Here is a 14,784-nt window from a genome sequence, read left to right on the forward strand (position 1 = left end):
CTGTACAAAAATTTCCCAGTTACCGGTAACAGAAATCAGCATGGATTCATAGGTTGACCTACCTCGTAGACTTCTTTGAGAAAGCGACAACATGATGTACCTTGATTTCCAAAACGCTTTTGACAAAATTCCACACAAAAGGCTATTAATTACACTTGTTGCAAGTTAAGGAATTATCAGAAATATATGTAAAACTATGATAGGAAAATGAATCTTAGATTTTGAAGGAATACGGAGAACAGTTTTTGTGTTTAACTCTTTAAAAATGTGGAGCACGTTGAGAAGAGCCCATAAAATCAAACCTGTAGAAATAAACACATTCCCAGAGGCAGAGATAACACATTCAAAGAAGTCAAGAAGGGAACCAAATGTTCAGGAAGGTGCTCGGGAATCAGCTCACACAACAAGCAGTATGATAAAGGTTAAACCAATGTTTAACAAAACTAAAATTCCCACCTTTCATGTTAACAAATGTGTTAACAAATAATGCTGTGCTGAGATCGAATGAAGTTCCCATCTTTCATGTCAACAAAAGTTTCTGTGCTTTGTGAATTGAATGTTTTCTTTGACCGAACCAAATGCTGTAACAAATCCGTTATTTGTCTTTGCCTTACATCTGTGTTATTTGTAGCAGTTAAATTTTCATTTCAAAGATTGTAGAGACATCTGTGTTATTATCACGGATAGCGTTTTCGATCACTGTTCCTTCAAAAGATTCGTTATGGGTCGGCCCACTAAAATCTGTACAAAGACCAGCCCTGTAATGTATTTAACCCTGTGTAACCTGCATGACACCTAACCACCAGAGGGCCACCTGTTGGGAGTCCCAAGGCATCCCAGCATCCCTTGGGAGCACAGTATATAAGCAGGCCACCCACGAGGTACCTGCACTCTGGAGTCTTATTAAAGGAGCTAAGGTCACATTTACTCATTGTACACAGTGTTGTGTATCTGTAAAGCATGCACTCCCATATTCCGCCACCAGGGAACTCATCCCCTGAAGTCCAAAAGGATCCCAGCATCCCTTGGGAACACTGTATATAAGCCGGCCCCCTAAGGCCTGTTCCTCACTCTGGAGTGTCTTATTAAAGACTAAGGTCACTGTTACTTTAACCTCCCTGTGTGCAGCCTCATCTGTGTTAGGTACACAATAACTGGCAACGAGAATACGAATCCATCGCAAAGATGCAGCAAACTGTGGGCATCCTGCAGAAGTTCTCGGAGGGTGAGGACTGGGAAGCCTATGTCGAACGGCTAGACCAGTGCTTTGTAGCCAACGAGCTAGACGGAGAAGGAAGCGCTGCAAAAAGGAGGGCGAGGACTGGGAAGCCTATGTCGAACAACTAGACCAGTACTTTGTAGCCAATGAGCTGGACGGAGAAGTGCTGCAAAAAGGATAGCGGTCCTCCTCACAGTTTACGGGGCATCAACCTACAGCCTCATGAAGAATTTTCTGGCTGTGGTGAAACCCACAGATAAGTCGTATGAGGAGCTGTGTACACTGGTTCGGGAGCATCTTAACCCGAGGGAGAGCGTGCTGATGGCGAGGTATCAGTTCTACACATGCCAGCGATCTGAAGGTCAGGAAGTGGCGAGCTACGTTGCCGAGCTAAAACGACTTGCAGGACAATGTGAGTTTGATGGCTACCTGGAGCAAATGCTCAGAGACTTTTTTGTACTGGGCATTGTCCACGAGACCTTCCTATGAAAACTTTTGACTGTAGAGACACCGACCCTCTAAGGCCATCGCGATAGCACAGGCGTTTATGTCCACCAGTGATAACACCAAACAAATCTCTCAGCTCACAAGTGCTAGCAATGTTCATAAATTAACTGGAACTGTGTTTGCAAGCAGAAATGTACAGGTCAGAACCCACGAGTCTGCAACTGCCAGCAGGCCTCAGGTGACCCAGATGGCTCAGAGTCCCCAACAAAGGATGAATGCAAGGCAATTCACACCTTGTTGGTGTTGTGGAGGCTTCCATTCAGCCTATTCATGCCGCTTCAAAGGGTATGTTTGCATGAGCTGTGGAACAATGGGGCACCTCCAACGCGCTTGCAAACGAGCTGCAAGCTCTGCAAAACCTGCTAACCACCACGTGGCAGAGAAAGATCGGTCCATGGTGGATCAAAGCAATTTCGAGCCTCAGAGAGAGGAGGCAAATGCTGAAGTACATGGGGTGCACACATTTTCGACAAAATGTCCACCTATAATGCTAAACGTAAAATTGAATGGCTTACTCGTAGCCATGGAACTGGACACTGACGCTAGCCAATCCATCATGAGTAAAAAGATGTTTGATAGACTGTGGTGCAACAAGACATTCAGACCAGCCCTGAGCCCCATCCACACGAAACTGAGAATGTACACCAAAGAGCTTATCACTATCCTGGGCAGCGCCATGGTCAAGGTCACCTTCAAGGGCATGGTGCACGAACTGCCACTCTGGATTGTCCCGGGCGATGGCCCCACACTGCTTGGAAGGAGCTGGCTGGGCAAAATCCGCTGGAACTGGGATGACATCCGAGCATATCACATGTCGATGAGGCCTCATGTACCCAGGTTCTTAACAAATTTCCTTCCCTTTTTGAGCCAGGCATTGGAAACTTTTCCGGGGTGAAGGTGCGGATCCACTTGGTCCCAAAGGCATGACCCATTCACCACAAGGCACGAGCGGTACCTCACATGATGAGAGAGAGTGGAAATTGAGCTGGACAGGCTGCAATGCGAGGGCATCATCTCCCCAGTGGAATTCAGCGAGTGGGCCAGCCCGATTGTTCCAGTACTCAAAAGTGATGGCACGGTCAGGATTTGCGGTGATTATAAAGTAACTATTAATCGTTTCTCGCTACAGGACCAATTCCCGCTACCTAAGGCAGATGACCTATTTGCAACGCTGGCAGGAGGCAAGATGTTCACCAAGCTCGATTTGACTTCGGCCTACATGACGCAGGAGCTGGAGGAGTCTTCGAAGGGCCTCACCTGCATCAACACGCACAAGGGACTGTTCATCTACAACAGATGCTTGTTTGGAATTCGGTCGGCTGCAGCGATCTTCCAGAGAAACATGGAGAGCCTACTCAAGTCGGTACCACACACGGTTGTCTTTCAGGACGACATATCGGTCACGGATCGGGACACCGCTGAGCATCTACAAAACCTGGAGGAGGTCCTCCAGCGACTGGATCGCGTAGGGCTGCAGTTGAAGAGATTGAAATGCGTCTTCATGGCAACAGAAGTGGAGTTTTTGGGGAGAAAGATCGCGGCGGACGGTATTCGGCCCACAGATGCCAAGACAGAGGCTATCAGGAACGCGCCCAGGCCACAGAACATCACGGAGCTGCGGTCGTTCCTGGAACTCAACTATTTTGGTAACTTCCTACCGGGGTTAAGCACCCTTTTAGAGCCCCTACATGTGTTATTGTTCAAAGGTGAGAACTGGATATGGGGAAAAAAAACAAGTAATTGCTTTTGAGAAAGCCAGAAACATTTAATGCTCTAACAAGCTGCTTGTATTGTATAACCCGTGTAAAAGACTTGTGCTAGCATGTGACTCGTTGTCATATGAAGTCGGGTGTGTATTACAAGAAGCTAACGTTGCGGGGAAGTTGCAACCTGTCGTCTATGCTTCCAGGAGCTTGCCTAAGGCTGAGAGGGCCTACAGCATGATTGAGAAAGAGGCATTAGCGTGTGTGTTCGAGGTAAAGAAAATGCATCAGGTACCTGTTTGGCCTCTAATTTGAGCTGGAAACCGATCACAAGCCCCTCACATCCCTGTTCGCTGAAAACAAGGGGATAAATACTAATGCCTCAGCCCACATACAAAGGTGGGCACTCGCGCTATCAGCATATAACTATACCATCCGCCACAGAGAACTGTGCGGATGCTCTCAGTTGGCTACCATTGCCCACCACGGGGGTGGAAATGGCGCAGCCTGCAAACTTGTTGATGGTGGCGCAGCCCGCGGACTTGTTGGTCATGGAGCCAAGATCCTCTGCTGTCCCTAGTAAAAACTGCAAACTGCATGGGAGCTGGGCCAGCATCCCCGTTGAAATGCAAGAGCCAATCAAGCCTTTCCAGCGGCGAAAGGACATGCTGTCCATTCAGGCAGACTGCCTGTTGTGAGGTAACCACGTAGTGCTACCAAAAAAGGGCAGGGAGACGTTCATCTCGGATCTCCACAGCACACACCCTGGTATAGTAATGATGAAAGCGATAGCCAGGTCCCACGTGTGGTGGCCCAGTATCGACTCTGGCTGAGTGTGCTGTGTACAGCAATGCAGCGTATGTGCTCAGTTGAGCAACGCGCCCATAGAGGCATCACTTAGTTTGTGGTCCTGGCCCTCCAGACCATGGTCGAGGATCCATGTCGACTATGCGGGCCCGTTTCTCGGTAAAATGTTCCTGGTGATAGTGGATGCTTTTTCAAAATGGATTGAATGTGAATTAATGTCGGGAAGCACCGCCACCACCACCATTGAAAGCCTGAGGACCATGTTTGCCACCCACAGCCTGCCTGATATACTGGTCAGTGACAACGGGCCATGTTTCACCAGTGCCAAATTTAAAGAATTCATGACCCACAATGGGATCAAACCTGTCACCTCGACCCCGTTTAAACCAGCCTCCAATGGGCAGGCAGAGCGGGCAGTACAAACCATCAAACAGAACCTTAAACGAGTCACAGAAGGCTCACTCCAAACCCGCCTGTCCCGAGTACTGCTCAGCTACCGCACGAGACCCCACTCGCTCACAGGGGTGCCCCCGGCTGAGCTACTCATGAAAAGGACACTTAAAACCAGACTCTCGCTGGTTCACCCCAATCTGCATGATCAGGTAGAGAGCAGGCGGCAGGAATAAAATGTAAACGATGGTCGCGCCACTGTGTCACGGGAAATTGATCTGAATGACCCTGTGTATGTGCTAAACTATGGACATGGTCCCAAGTGGATTGCGAGCACAGTGATAGCTAAAGAAGGGAATAGGGTGTTTGTAGTCAAACTAGACAATGGACAAATTTGCAGAAAGCACCTGGACCAAACGAGGCTGCGGTTCACAGACTGCCCTGAACAACCCACAGCAGACACCACCTTTTTCGAGCCCACAACACACACCCAAAGGATCAACGACACCACGCCGGACCAGGAAATCACGCCCAACATCCCAGCAAGGCCAGGTTCACCTACCAGCCCTGCAGGGCCAACAACACGCCAGCCCAGCAAGGGCACAGCCAACACAACAGAACAGACATTTGTACCGAGGCGGTCCATCAGGGAAAGAAAGGCTCCCGACCGCCTCACCTTGTAAATAGTTTTCACTTTGACTTTGGGGATGGGGAGTATCTGTAAAGCATGCACTCCCATGTTCCGTCACCAGGGAGCTCATCCTCTGCAGTCCCAAGGGATCCCAGCATTCCTTGGGAGCACTGTATATAAGCCGGCCGCTAAGGCCTGTTCCTCACTCTGGAGTGGCTTATTAAAGACTGAGGTCAATGTTAATTTAACCTCCCTGTGTGCAGCCTCATCTGTTGGGAACACAAGACACAGTACTCAGTTTCATCCTTTATTACGAATATACCAATTGGCGACGAGGTAACAAACAACTATGCAAAAATGTAAAGAACAGTCAGTATCTTTGAGAAGTTCTCAGAAGGGGACAATTGGGAGGCCTTCGTGGAGAGACTCGACCAATACTTCGTGGCCAATGAGCTGGAAGGGGACGAGAACGCTACCAAACGAAGGGTGATCCTCCTAACTGTCTGCGGGGTAACAACCTATGGCTTCATGAAGAATCTCCTGGCCCCGGCAAAACCGACAGAGAAATCCTACGAAGAATTGTGTACGCTGGTCCGGGTGCACCTAAATCCTAAGGAAAGTGTTTTGATGGCGAGGTATTGGTTCTACACGTATCAACGATCGGAGGGCCAGGAAGTGGCGAGCTATGTCGTCGAACTAAGGCGCCTCACAGGACATCGTGAGTTTGAGGGTTTCCTAGAACAAATGCTCAGAGACTTTTTTGTACTGGGCAAACTGTTGACTGTAGAAACTCTGAATCTAAGTAAAGCCATAACGATAGCCCAGGCATTTATGTCAACCAGTGACAACACCAAACAGATTTCACAGTGTAAGTTTCGGCCAGTACTGTGCATAAAGTAAAGTCGGTCTCGAGCAGAAATGTACAGGGCAGATCATACACGCCGGCTGCTGTGGCCCGACCTCAATTGACCCAGAGTCCACCATCAATCGTTAATGCGAGGCAGTTAACACCTTGTTGGTGCTGCGGAAGTGATCATCGGCCCCATCAATGCCGCTTTAAGCACTATGCGTACAATGATTGCAGAACAATGGGATACCTCCAACGAATGTGCAGGCGAGCTGCAAACCTTGCAAACTACCATGTTGCAAAGGAAGATCGATACACTGTGGATCAGGCTGAATTGGAGACTCGTACAGAGAGGGCAGAAGTGTATTGGGTACACACATTCACTACGAAATGTTCACCAATAATTTTGAAAGTTGAACTGAACGGTATTCCAGTATCTATGGAGCTGGACATGGGGGCAAGTCAGTCCATAATGAGTAAAAAGGCCTTCGACAGGCTATGGGGCAAAAAAGCACACAGGCCCAAGGTCAGCCCCATTCACACCAAACTAAAGACTTACACCAAGGAACTAATCCCTGTAATTGTCAGTGCTGAAGTCGAAGCCTCCTATGAAAGAGTAGTACATGAACTCCCATTGTGGATTGTGCCAGGGGATGGCCCCACGTTGTTTGGCAGAAGCTGGCTGCGAAAAATCCGCTGGAATTGGGATGACATCCAAGCGCTTTTGTCTGTCGACAACGCCTCATATACCCAGGTTCTGAGCAAGTTCCCATTGTTGTTCGAGCCAGGCATTGGAAGCTTCCAGGGGGCGAAAGTGTAGATCCATTTGGTTCCCGGTACGTGACCCATCCACCACAGGCACGGGCGGTACCGTACATGATGCGTGAAAAAGTGGAAATTGAGCTGGCAGGCTGCAACATGAAGGCATCATCGCGTCGGTGGAATTCAACGACTGGGCCAGTCCGATTGTCGTGGTACTTAAGTAGGACGGCAGAGTTAGAATTTGTGGGGACTATAAAGTAACGATTAACCGTTTTTCATTGCAGAACCAGTACCCGCTACCCAAGGCAGACGACCTATTTGCAACCCTGGCTGGCGGGAAGACGTTCACCAAGCTGGACCTGACCTCGGCCTACATGACGCAGGAGCTGGAGGAGTCTTTGAAAGGCCTCACCTGCAACAACACGCACAAAGGTCCGTTTATCTACAACCGGTGCCCGTTCGGGATTCGGTCGGCCGCAGCAAACTTCCAGCGGAACATGGAGAGCCTGCTAAAGTCGGTTCCTTGCACAGTGGTTATCCAGGACGACGTATCGGTTACAGGTTGGGACACCATGGAACATAAGAACATAAGAATTAGGAACACGAGTAGGCCATCTAGCCCCTCGAGCCTGCTCCGCCATTCAATAAGATCATGGCTGATCTGGCCGTGGACTCAGCTCCACTTACCCACCCACTCCCCGTAACCCTTAATTCCCTTATTGGCTAAAAATCTATCTATCTGTGACTTGAATACATTCAATGAGCTAGCCTGAATTGCTAGGGCCTACAGCATCATTGAAAAAGAGGTTCTGGCGTGCGTCAACAGGGTGAAAAAAATGCACCAGTACTTATTTGGTCTCAAGTTTGAGTTTGAGACTGACCACAAGCTGCTCATATCGATGTTCTCTGAGAGCAAAGGAATTAATACCACTGCCTCTGCCCGCATCCAATGATGGGCACTCACGCTGTCGGCATACAACTATGTAATCTGCCACAGACCGGGCACAGAGAACTGCGCAGATGCTCTCAGTCGGATGCCTTTGTCCACCACCGGGGTGGAAATGGCACAGCCTGCGGACTTACTCATGGTCATGGAGGCATTAGAGAATGAGAAGTCCCCCATTATGGCCCGTCAGATCAGGACCTGGACCAGTCAGGACCTGGACCAGCCAGGATCTTTTACTGTCTTTGGTAAAAAAAACTGTTTCCTCCATGGGAGCTGGTCCAGTGTCCCAGTGGAGATGCAGGAAGCGATTAAGCCATTCCACAGATGCAAATACAAGTTGTTCCTGCAGGCGGACTGTCTATTGTGGGGCAGTCGCGTGGTCTTGCCCAAGAAAGGCAGAGATACGTTCATATGTGAACTGCACAGCACCCACCTAGGCATTGTAATGATGAAAGCCATAGCCAGATCCCATGTGTGGTGGCCCGGCATCGACTCAGATTTAGAGTCCTGCGTGTGCCAGTGCAACACTTGCTCTCAGCTGAGCAATGCACCCAGAGAGGCACCGCTAAGTTTGTGGTCGTGGCCCTCCAAACCATGGTCGAGGATCCACGTAGACTATGTGGGCCCATTTCTAGGTAAAATGTTTGTGGTTGTTGTGGACGCTTACTCAAAATGGATTGAATGTGCAATAATGTCAGTAAGCACGTCCACGGCCACTATTGAAAACCTATGAACCATGTTTGCCACGCATGGCTTGTTCAATGTCCTCGTCAGCAACAATGGGCCGTGCTTCACCAGTGCTGAATTCAAGGAATTCATGACCCGCAACGGGATCAAACACATCACATCTGCTCCTTTCAAGCCCGCATCCAATGGCCAGGCAGAACGGGCAGTTCAGACCATCAAGCAAAGCTTGAAACGTGTGTCAGAAGGCTCCCTGCAGACCCGGCTGTCCCGAATGCTGATCAGCTACCGCACCAGACCCCATTCACTCACCGGGGTTCCCTCAGCTGAGCTGCTCATGAAAAGGGCGCTCAAAACAAGGCTCCATGATCACGTGGAGAGCAAGTGGCATCAACAGAGTGTGTACCATGACCGCACAAATTGTGTCATGTGATATTGAGATCAATGATCCCATGTTTGGACATGGTCCCAAATGGCTCGCTGGCACGGTCACAGCCAAAGAGCCTTCTGACACACGTTTCAAGCTTTGCTTGATGGTCTGAACTGCCAGTTCTGCCTGACTGTTGGATGCGGGCTTGAAAGGAGCAGATGTTTCAGGTCAAATTGGCCAATGGACAAACACACAGAAAACATTTGGACCAAATCAAATTGCGGTTCACCAACAGCTACGAACAACCCGAAGAGGACACCACCAACTTTGACCCTCCAATACACACACAAGTGGCAACTGACATCATGGTGACCACGATGCCGAACTCATCAGCCTCAGCAGCCTGGTATGGCAGGACTGACATATGGATCGACTAAGCTTATATTCACTGGAATTTAGAATAATAAGAGGGGATCTCATAGAAGCATAGAACATTCTGACGGGATTGGACAGGTTAGATGCAGGAAGATGATGGGGAAGTCCAGAACCAGGGGTCACAGTCTAAGGATAAGGGGTAAGCCATTTAGGACCGAGATGAGGAGAAACTTCTTCACTCAGAGAATTGTGAACCTGTGGAATAAATTAGTTTATCCACTTTGGTGGCAAAAACAGGAAGGCAGATTATCTGAATGGTGACAGATTAGTAAAAGGGGAGGTGCAACGAGACCTGGGTGTCATGGTACATCAGTCATTGAAGGTAGGCATGCAGGTACAGCAGGCAGTAAAGAAAGCAAATGGCATGCTGACCATCATGTGGCTCTTACGGCTAAAGGGATCAAGGGATATGGAGAGAATGCAGGAATGGGGTACTAAAGTTGCAAAAATGATCAGCCATGATTATATTGAATGGTGGTGTAGGCTCGAAGGGCCGAATGACCTACTCCTACACCTATTTTCTATGTTTCTATGTAACAGCAAGCACGTACTTCCTCAGATTAGATGACCAAAACTGCACACAATACTCAAGGTGTGGTCTCACCAAGACAACTGCAGTAAGACCTCCCTGCTCCTATACTCAAATCCCCTCGCTATGATGGCCAGCATGCCATTTGCTTTCTTTACTGCCTGCTGTACCTGCATGCCTATCTTCAATGACTGATGTACCATGACACCCAGGTCTCGTTGCACCTCCCCTTTTACTAATCTGACACCATTCAGATAATAATCTGCCTTCCTGTTTTTGCCACCAAAGTGGATAACCTCACATTTATCCACATTTGCTGCATCTGCCATGCATTTGCCCATTCACCTAACCTTTCCAAGTCCCCCTGCAGCCTCCGAGCATCCGCCACCCAGCTTAGTGTCATCTGCAAACTTGGAGATATTACATTCAATTCCTTTGTCTAAATCATTAATGTATATTGTAAATAGCTGGGGTCCCAGCACTGAATCCTGTGGCACCCCACTCGTCACTGCCTGCCATTCTGAAAAGGACCCGTTTATTCCCACTCTTTGCTTCCTGTCTGCCAACCAGTTTTCTATCCACGTCAATACATTATCCCCAATACCATGTGCCTTAATTTTGCACACTAATCTCTTGTGTGGGACCTTGTCAAAAGCCTTTTGAAAGTCCAAATACACATCCATTGGTTCCCTTATCCACTCCACTCTTGCTTTTCTCCTTCCTATCTTTTGCTTCTACCCCCTTTTTACTTCCGTCTGCCTCCCTGCATAGATTTCCATCCCCCTGCCATTTTAGTTTAAACCCTCCCCAACAGCACTAGCAAACACTCCACCAAGGACATCGGTTCCGGTCCTGCCCAGGTGCAGACCATCCGGTTTGTACTGTTCCCACCTCCCCCAGAACCGATTCCAATGTCCCAGGAATGTGAATCCCTCCCCCTTGCACCATTCCTCAAGCCACTTATTCATCTGAGCTATCCTGCAATTCCTACTCTGACTAGCACGTGGCACTGGTAGCAATCCTGAGATTACTACCTTTGAGGTCCTACTTTTTAAATTTAACTCCTCGCCCTAAATTCAGCTTGTAGGACCTCATCCAGTTTTTTACCTATATCGTTGGTACCTATATGTACCACGACAGCTGGCTGTTCACCCTCCCCCTCCAGAACGCGCTGTAGCCGCTCCGAGACATCCTTGATCCTTGCACAAGGGAGGCAACATACCATCCTGGAGTCTCGTTTGTGGCCGCATAAACGCCTATCTATTCCCCTTACAATAGAATCCCCTATCATTGTCGCTCTCCCACTCTTTCTCCTGCCCTCCTGTGCAGCAGAACCAACCCTGGTGCCTTGGATTTGGCTGCTGCTGCCTTCCCTTAATGTCTCTTCCCTATCAGTACCCAAAACAGTGTATCTGTTTTGGGGGGAAGTGACCGCAGGGGACCCCTGCACTACCTGCCTTCCCTTGCTCTTCCTGATGGTCACCCATTCCCTATCTGGCTGTGTAACCTTTACCTGCGGTGTGACCAACTACTAAATGTGCTATTCACGACATCCTCAGCATCGCACATGCTCCACAGTGAATCCATCTGCAGCTCCAGTGCCGCAATGCGGTCTGTCAGGAGCTGCAGCTGGACACTCTTTCTGCACGTGTAGTTGTCAGGGACACTGGAAGCGTCCCTGATTTCCCACATAGCACAGGAGGAGCATGACACGGGTCTGGGCTCTCCTGCCAAGACATGACTTGAAGCAACAACGCCAAAGGTTTCTTACTGATAGGAAAAAAAAGATAAAGAAAAAAGACTCACCAATCGACCAGCCAGTCACTTACCCGCTTGGCTGTGACATCACATTCTATTTCTTTCTACTTTTTTGCCTTTTGTACCTGAATGCTCGCCCTCTGTTGAGCTGCTCTCCCGACTGCCTGCCTTTTATGGGTCTCACGCTCCCTCCATTGAGCTGTTCTCCCGACTGCCGGACTTTTACGGGCCTCTCTCTCCCTCTGTTGAGCTGCTCTCCCGACTGCTGCCCTTTTATGGGCCTCGCTCTCCGACTGCCGCCCTTTTATGGGCCTCGCTCTCCGACTGCCGCCCTTTTATGGGCCTCGCTCTCCGACTGCCGCCCTTTTATGGGCCTCGCTCTCCCTCTGTTGAGCTGCTCTCCCGACGGCCGCCCTTTTATGGGCCTCGCTCTCCCTCTGTTAGAAGAGCTATGCCATAAGGGAGGTAAATACTTAGTGGGGTTTCTTATGTTTGGTGCTGGGACCACTACTGTTTCTAATTTACATAAACAATCTGGATTCAGAAACTCAATGCAAAGTGGTAAAATTTGCAGATGGTACCAAATTAAGAGGCACAGTGGAATCGAAGGAGGCTATCAAAAATTACACAATGAGTTAGGAAAGATATTAAGTAGGCAGAACATTGCAAATGACATTTAAGAGATAAATATAAAGTGATACGTACAGGAAGAAAAAAAATAGATGACACAGGTACTCCCAAGAATGGTGTTGAAATAGCTAAGGATGAAGTTGAAGGAGACTTAGGCATGACTTAGAGACTGACATTTTGTGCATTTTTGGTTAGCATCTGTTAATGAGCTATTACAACCTTTGCAATGTTTGAAACCCTTCATAGGGGTTAATACAGCCATATTTTCCATTCAAGAATGAGTTCGAATACTGAAGTCAAAGAAAGTCAATCTATTTTCCTTTATTAGTGTTCCTTTAAAATGGCTGGCTAAGCATAAACTTCATGATCCAAACCCAAGAATTGAAAACGTAAATGATGCTCAGAGCAACAAGCTCTGTTGGCACTGAGGTAAAACTGAATTTGCTGCTCAGGTGCAGTGCCTGTCTTTATATGAACAAGAACAGCATTAATACATACAGTGACATTTTTGATTGGGGAGACAGACAGACTATTATTGTGTACGGAGGACATAGAATGAAGAAAATTTAAAATAATTCCATAAATTTAAAATTGCAACTTTATTTGAAAATTTTAATACATTATTTCACAACGACAATTGTAGAATGCACTGAAGTACACTACTGGGGCCTAAAATTTTTTTTAATTAGTCCTTTTTTTTAAATTAATTGAAGTGTTCCTCAATTCTAATTTTCAATAATGCACAGTTGGAAAGTTGCTTACACAATCACATTGATATTATGGACTGAATGTCAGAAGCAAGAACATTTCCAGATAGCAATTACTGTCATGTTAACCTCTACCCCAGCATCTGGTTGAAGATGAGTAGGGCAGGAAGTCCATGCTTTGTTCTTTTCTTGCAACTTTGCCATTGAGACACTGAACAAAATATACTTTGTGACGGCACAATCCTTTCATAACCACCTCTTCGTAACACTTAGCGCAGCACTAAACGTACTTAAGGATGGATGTGTTGCCCTGTGAGACATCATTAGAGAACCTCCCTCTGCAGTGTAGCCTGTTCGATTCAATTGTTCTGCTATCTCATCAACACTGCACTGTCCCTCCTCGTGATTGGCCAAAAGATGTTTTATAAGGTGAGGGTAGAAAACAGTCGAGACACAGTCCACCACTAATTTCTTGTTGACCAGCAAGGAAAGCAGCTCTGAATCACAACTGGAAGCATCAATCTAGAGGAAGAAAAATATGATTAGTACTCATTTTCTGTACTGTCTATTGAAAAATTACTATTTTATTAGTTACTAAAGGCTGTGAGCTACAGTTAATTGTATGATTTCATTATGCACTAGGACTACTATATGAATGCTCAACACTCATCAAATCATAATTCTTTCTCTTCCACCTATCTACAACTTGCATGTATATAACGCCTTAATATAGAAGAACATCACAGGGAGCTTCACAATTGTAATCAGAAAAAAAGAATGCTGAGCCAAAGGCTCAGGTTGTGTGGGGTGGGGTTATAACCAAAAGCTTGATCAAACAAGTGGGCTTTAAGGAGGGTCCTGAAGGAGAAGAGTGTGGTAGAAGTTCTAAGGAGGGAATTCCAGAGGAATGCACAAGAGATCAGAGTTTAAAGGATGGAGAGTTCTTGGGGGGGGGGGGGGGGGGGGGAAAGAGTTGTAGGGTTAGAAGAGGTTGCAGCGATAGATAGAGGTAAGGCCATTAAGGCATTTAAACACGAGGATGAGAATTTTTAAATTGGAGGTGTTGGGGGCCAAGAGTGATGGGTGAGTGGGACAGGGTACGGGCAGCAGAGTTTTGGATGAGCTGATGTTTACTAAGGGTGGAGGACAAGAGGCTGGCCAGGAGAGCACTGGAATGGTCAAATCTGAAAATGACAAAGGCTTGGATGAGAGTTTCAGCAGCAGGGATGGAAGCAGGTGATATGGAATGGAAATAGGCAGTCTTTGTAATGGAGAACATATGGGGTCAGAAGCTCAGCTCAGGGTTGTATCGGATGCTGAGATTGTGAACAGTGACTTGGGAGAAAGTTTATTTCAAGAGTGAATACAGGAGTGGGGTTAGAAGTAGGTAGGGAGTGTTATGAATTGAGAGAGATACAAAGTAGTGGTCAGAGATGGCCTTCTCTGTAATCAAGACCGTGTGCGTCGAAGGGCCACATAAGATGGCAAGCTCGAGGAAGTGGTCGTGAATACGGGTTTGTATGAAAAGATTAAGGGAAGACAGAAAGGCAATGAAATCACAGAAGAGAGGGCAAGGTGAGTTGACCTAGAAATTAAAGTCACAGAGGATGAGGAGTCACAATATAGGAAAGGAAGGAGGATATCTTGGAGAAAAACTCAGGATGGGGTTTGTGAGACCAGTACAGAATGAGGATTTTAAGAGAGGTGAGGGGTGAAACAAGAAAAGGAGAAGTAGTTACCAGAGTCAGAGAGACTAAGGTGTGATTTAGTGATAAAAGCCACACTGCCACCATGGCGGTTCGCCAGGACAGATGGTGGAGAGCATAGTTGGGCAGAGAGGCATCAGTAAGGGGCAAGCT

General features: G+C 47.6%; 1 protein-coding gene across 1 annotated transcript in view; it reads right to left on the minus strand.

The window, feature by feature from the left end:
- Positions 1-12,798: 12,798 nt before the first annotated feature.
- Positions 12,799-14,784, minus strand: part of nbas (NBAS subunit of NRZ tethering complex) — a 357,427-nt gene continuing 355,441 nt past the window's right edge. The window contains exon 52 of the mRNA XM_070885013.1: positions 12,799-13,447. Within this exon, the coding sequence (XP_070741114.1) occupies positions 13,172-13,447 (276 nt within the window). The 3' untranslated portion in view covers positions 12,799-13,171. The remainder of the gene's footprint in view (positions 13,448-14,784) is intronic.

This window comes from Pristiophorus japonicus, chromosome 7 (assembly GCF_044704955.1).
Source record: "Pristiophorus japonicus isolate sPriJap1 chromosome 7, sPriJap1.hap1, whole genome shotgun sequence".
Classification (NCBI taxonomy): Eukaryota; Metazoa; Chordata; class Chondrichthyes; family Pristiophoridae; genus Pristiophorus; species Pristiophorus japonicus.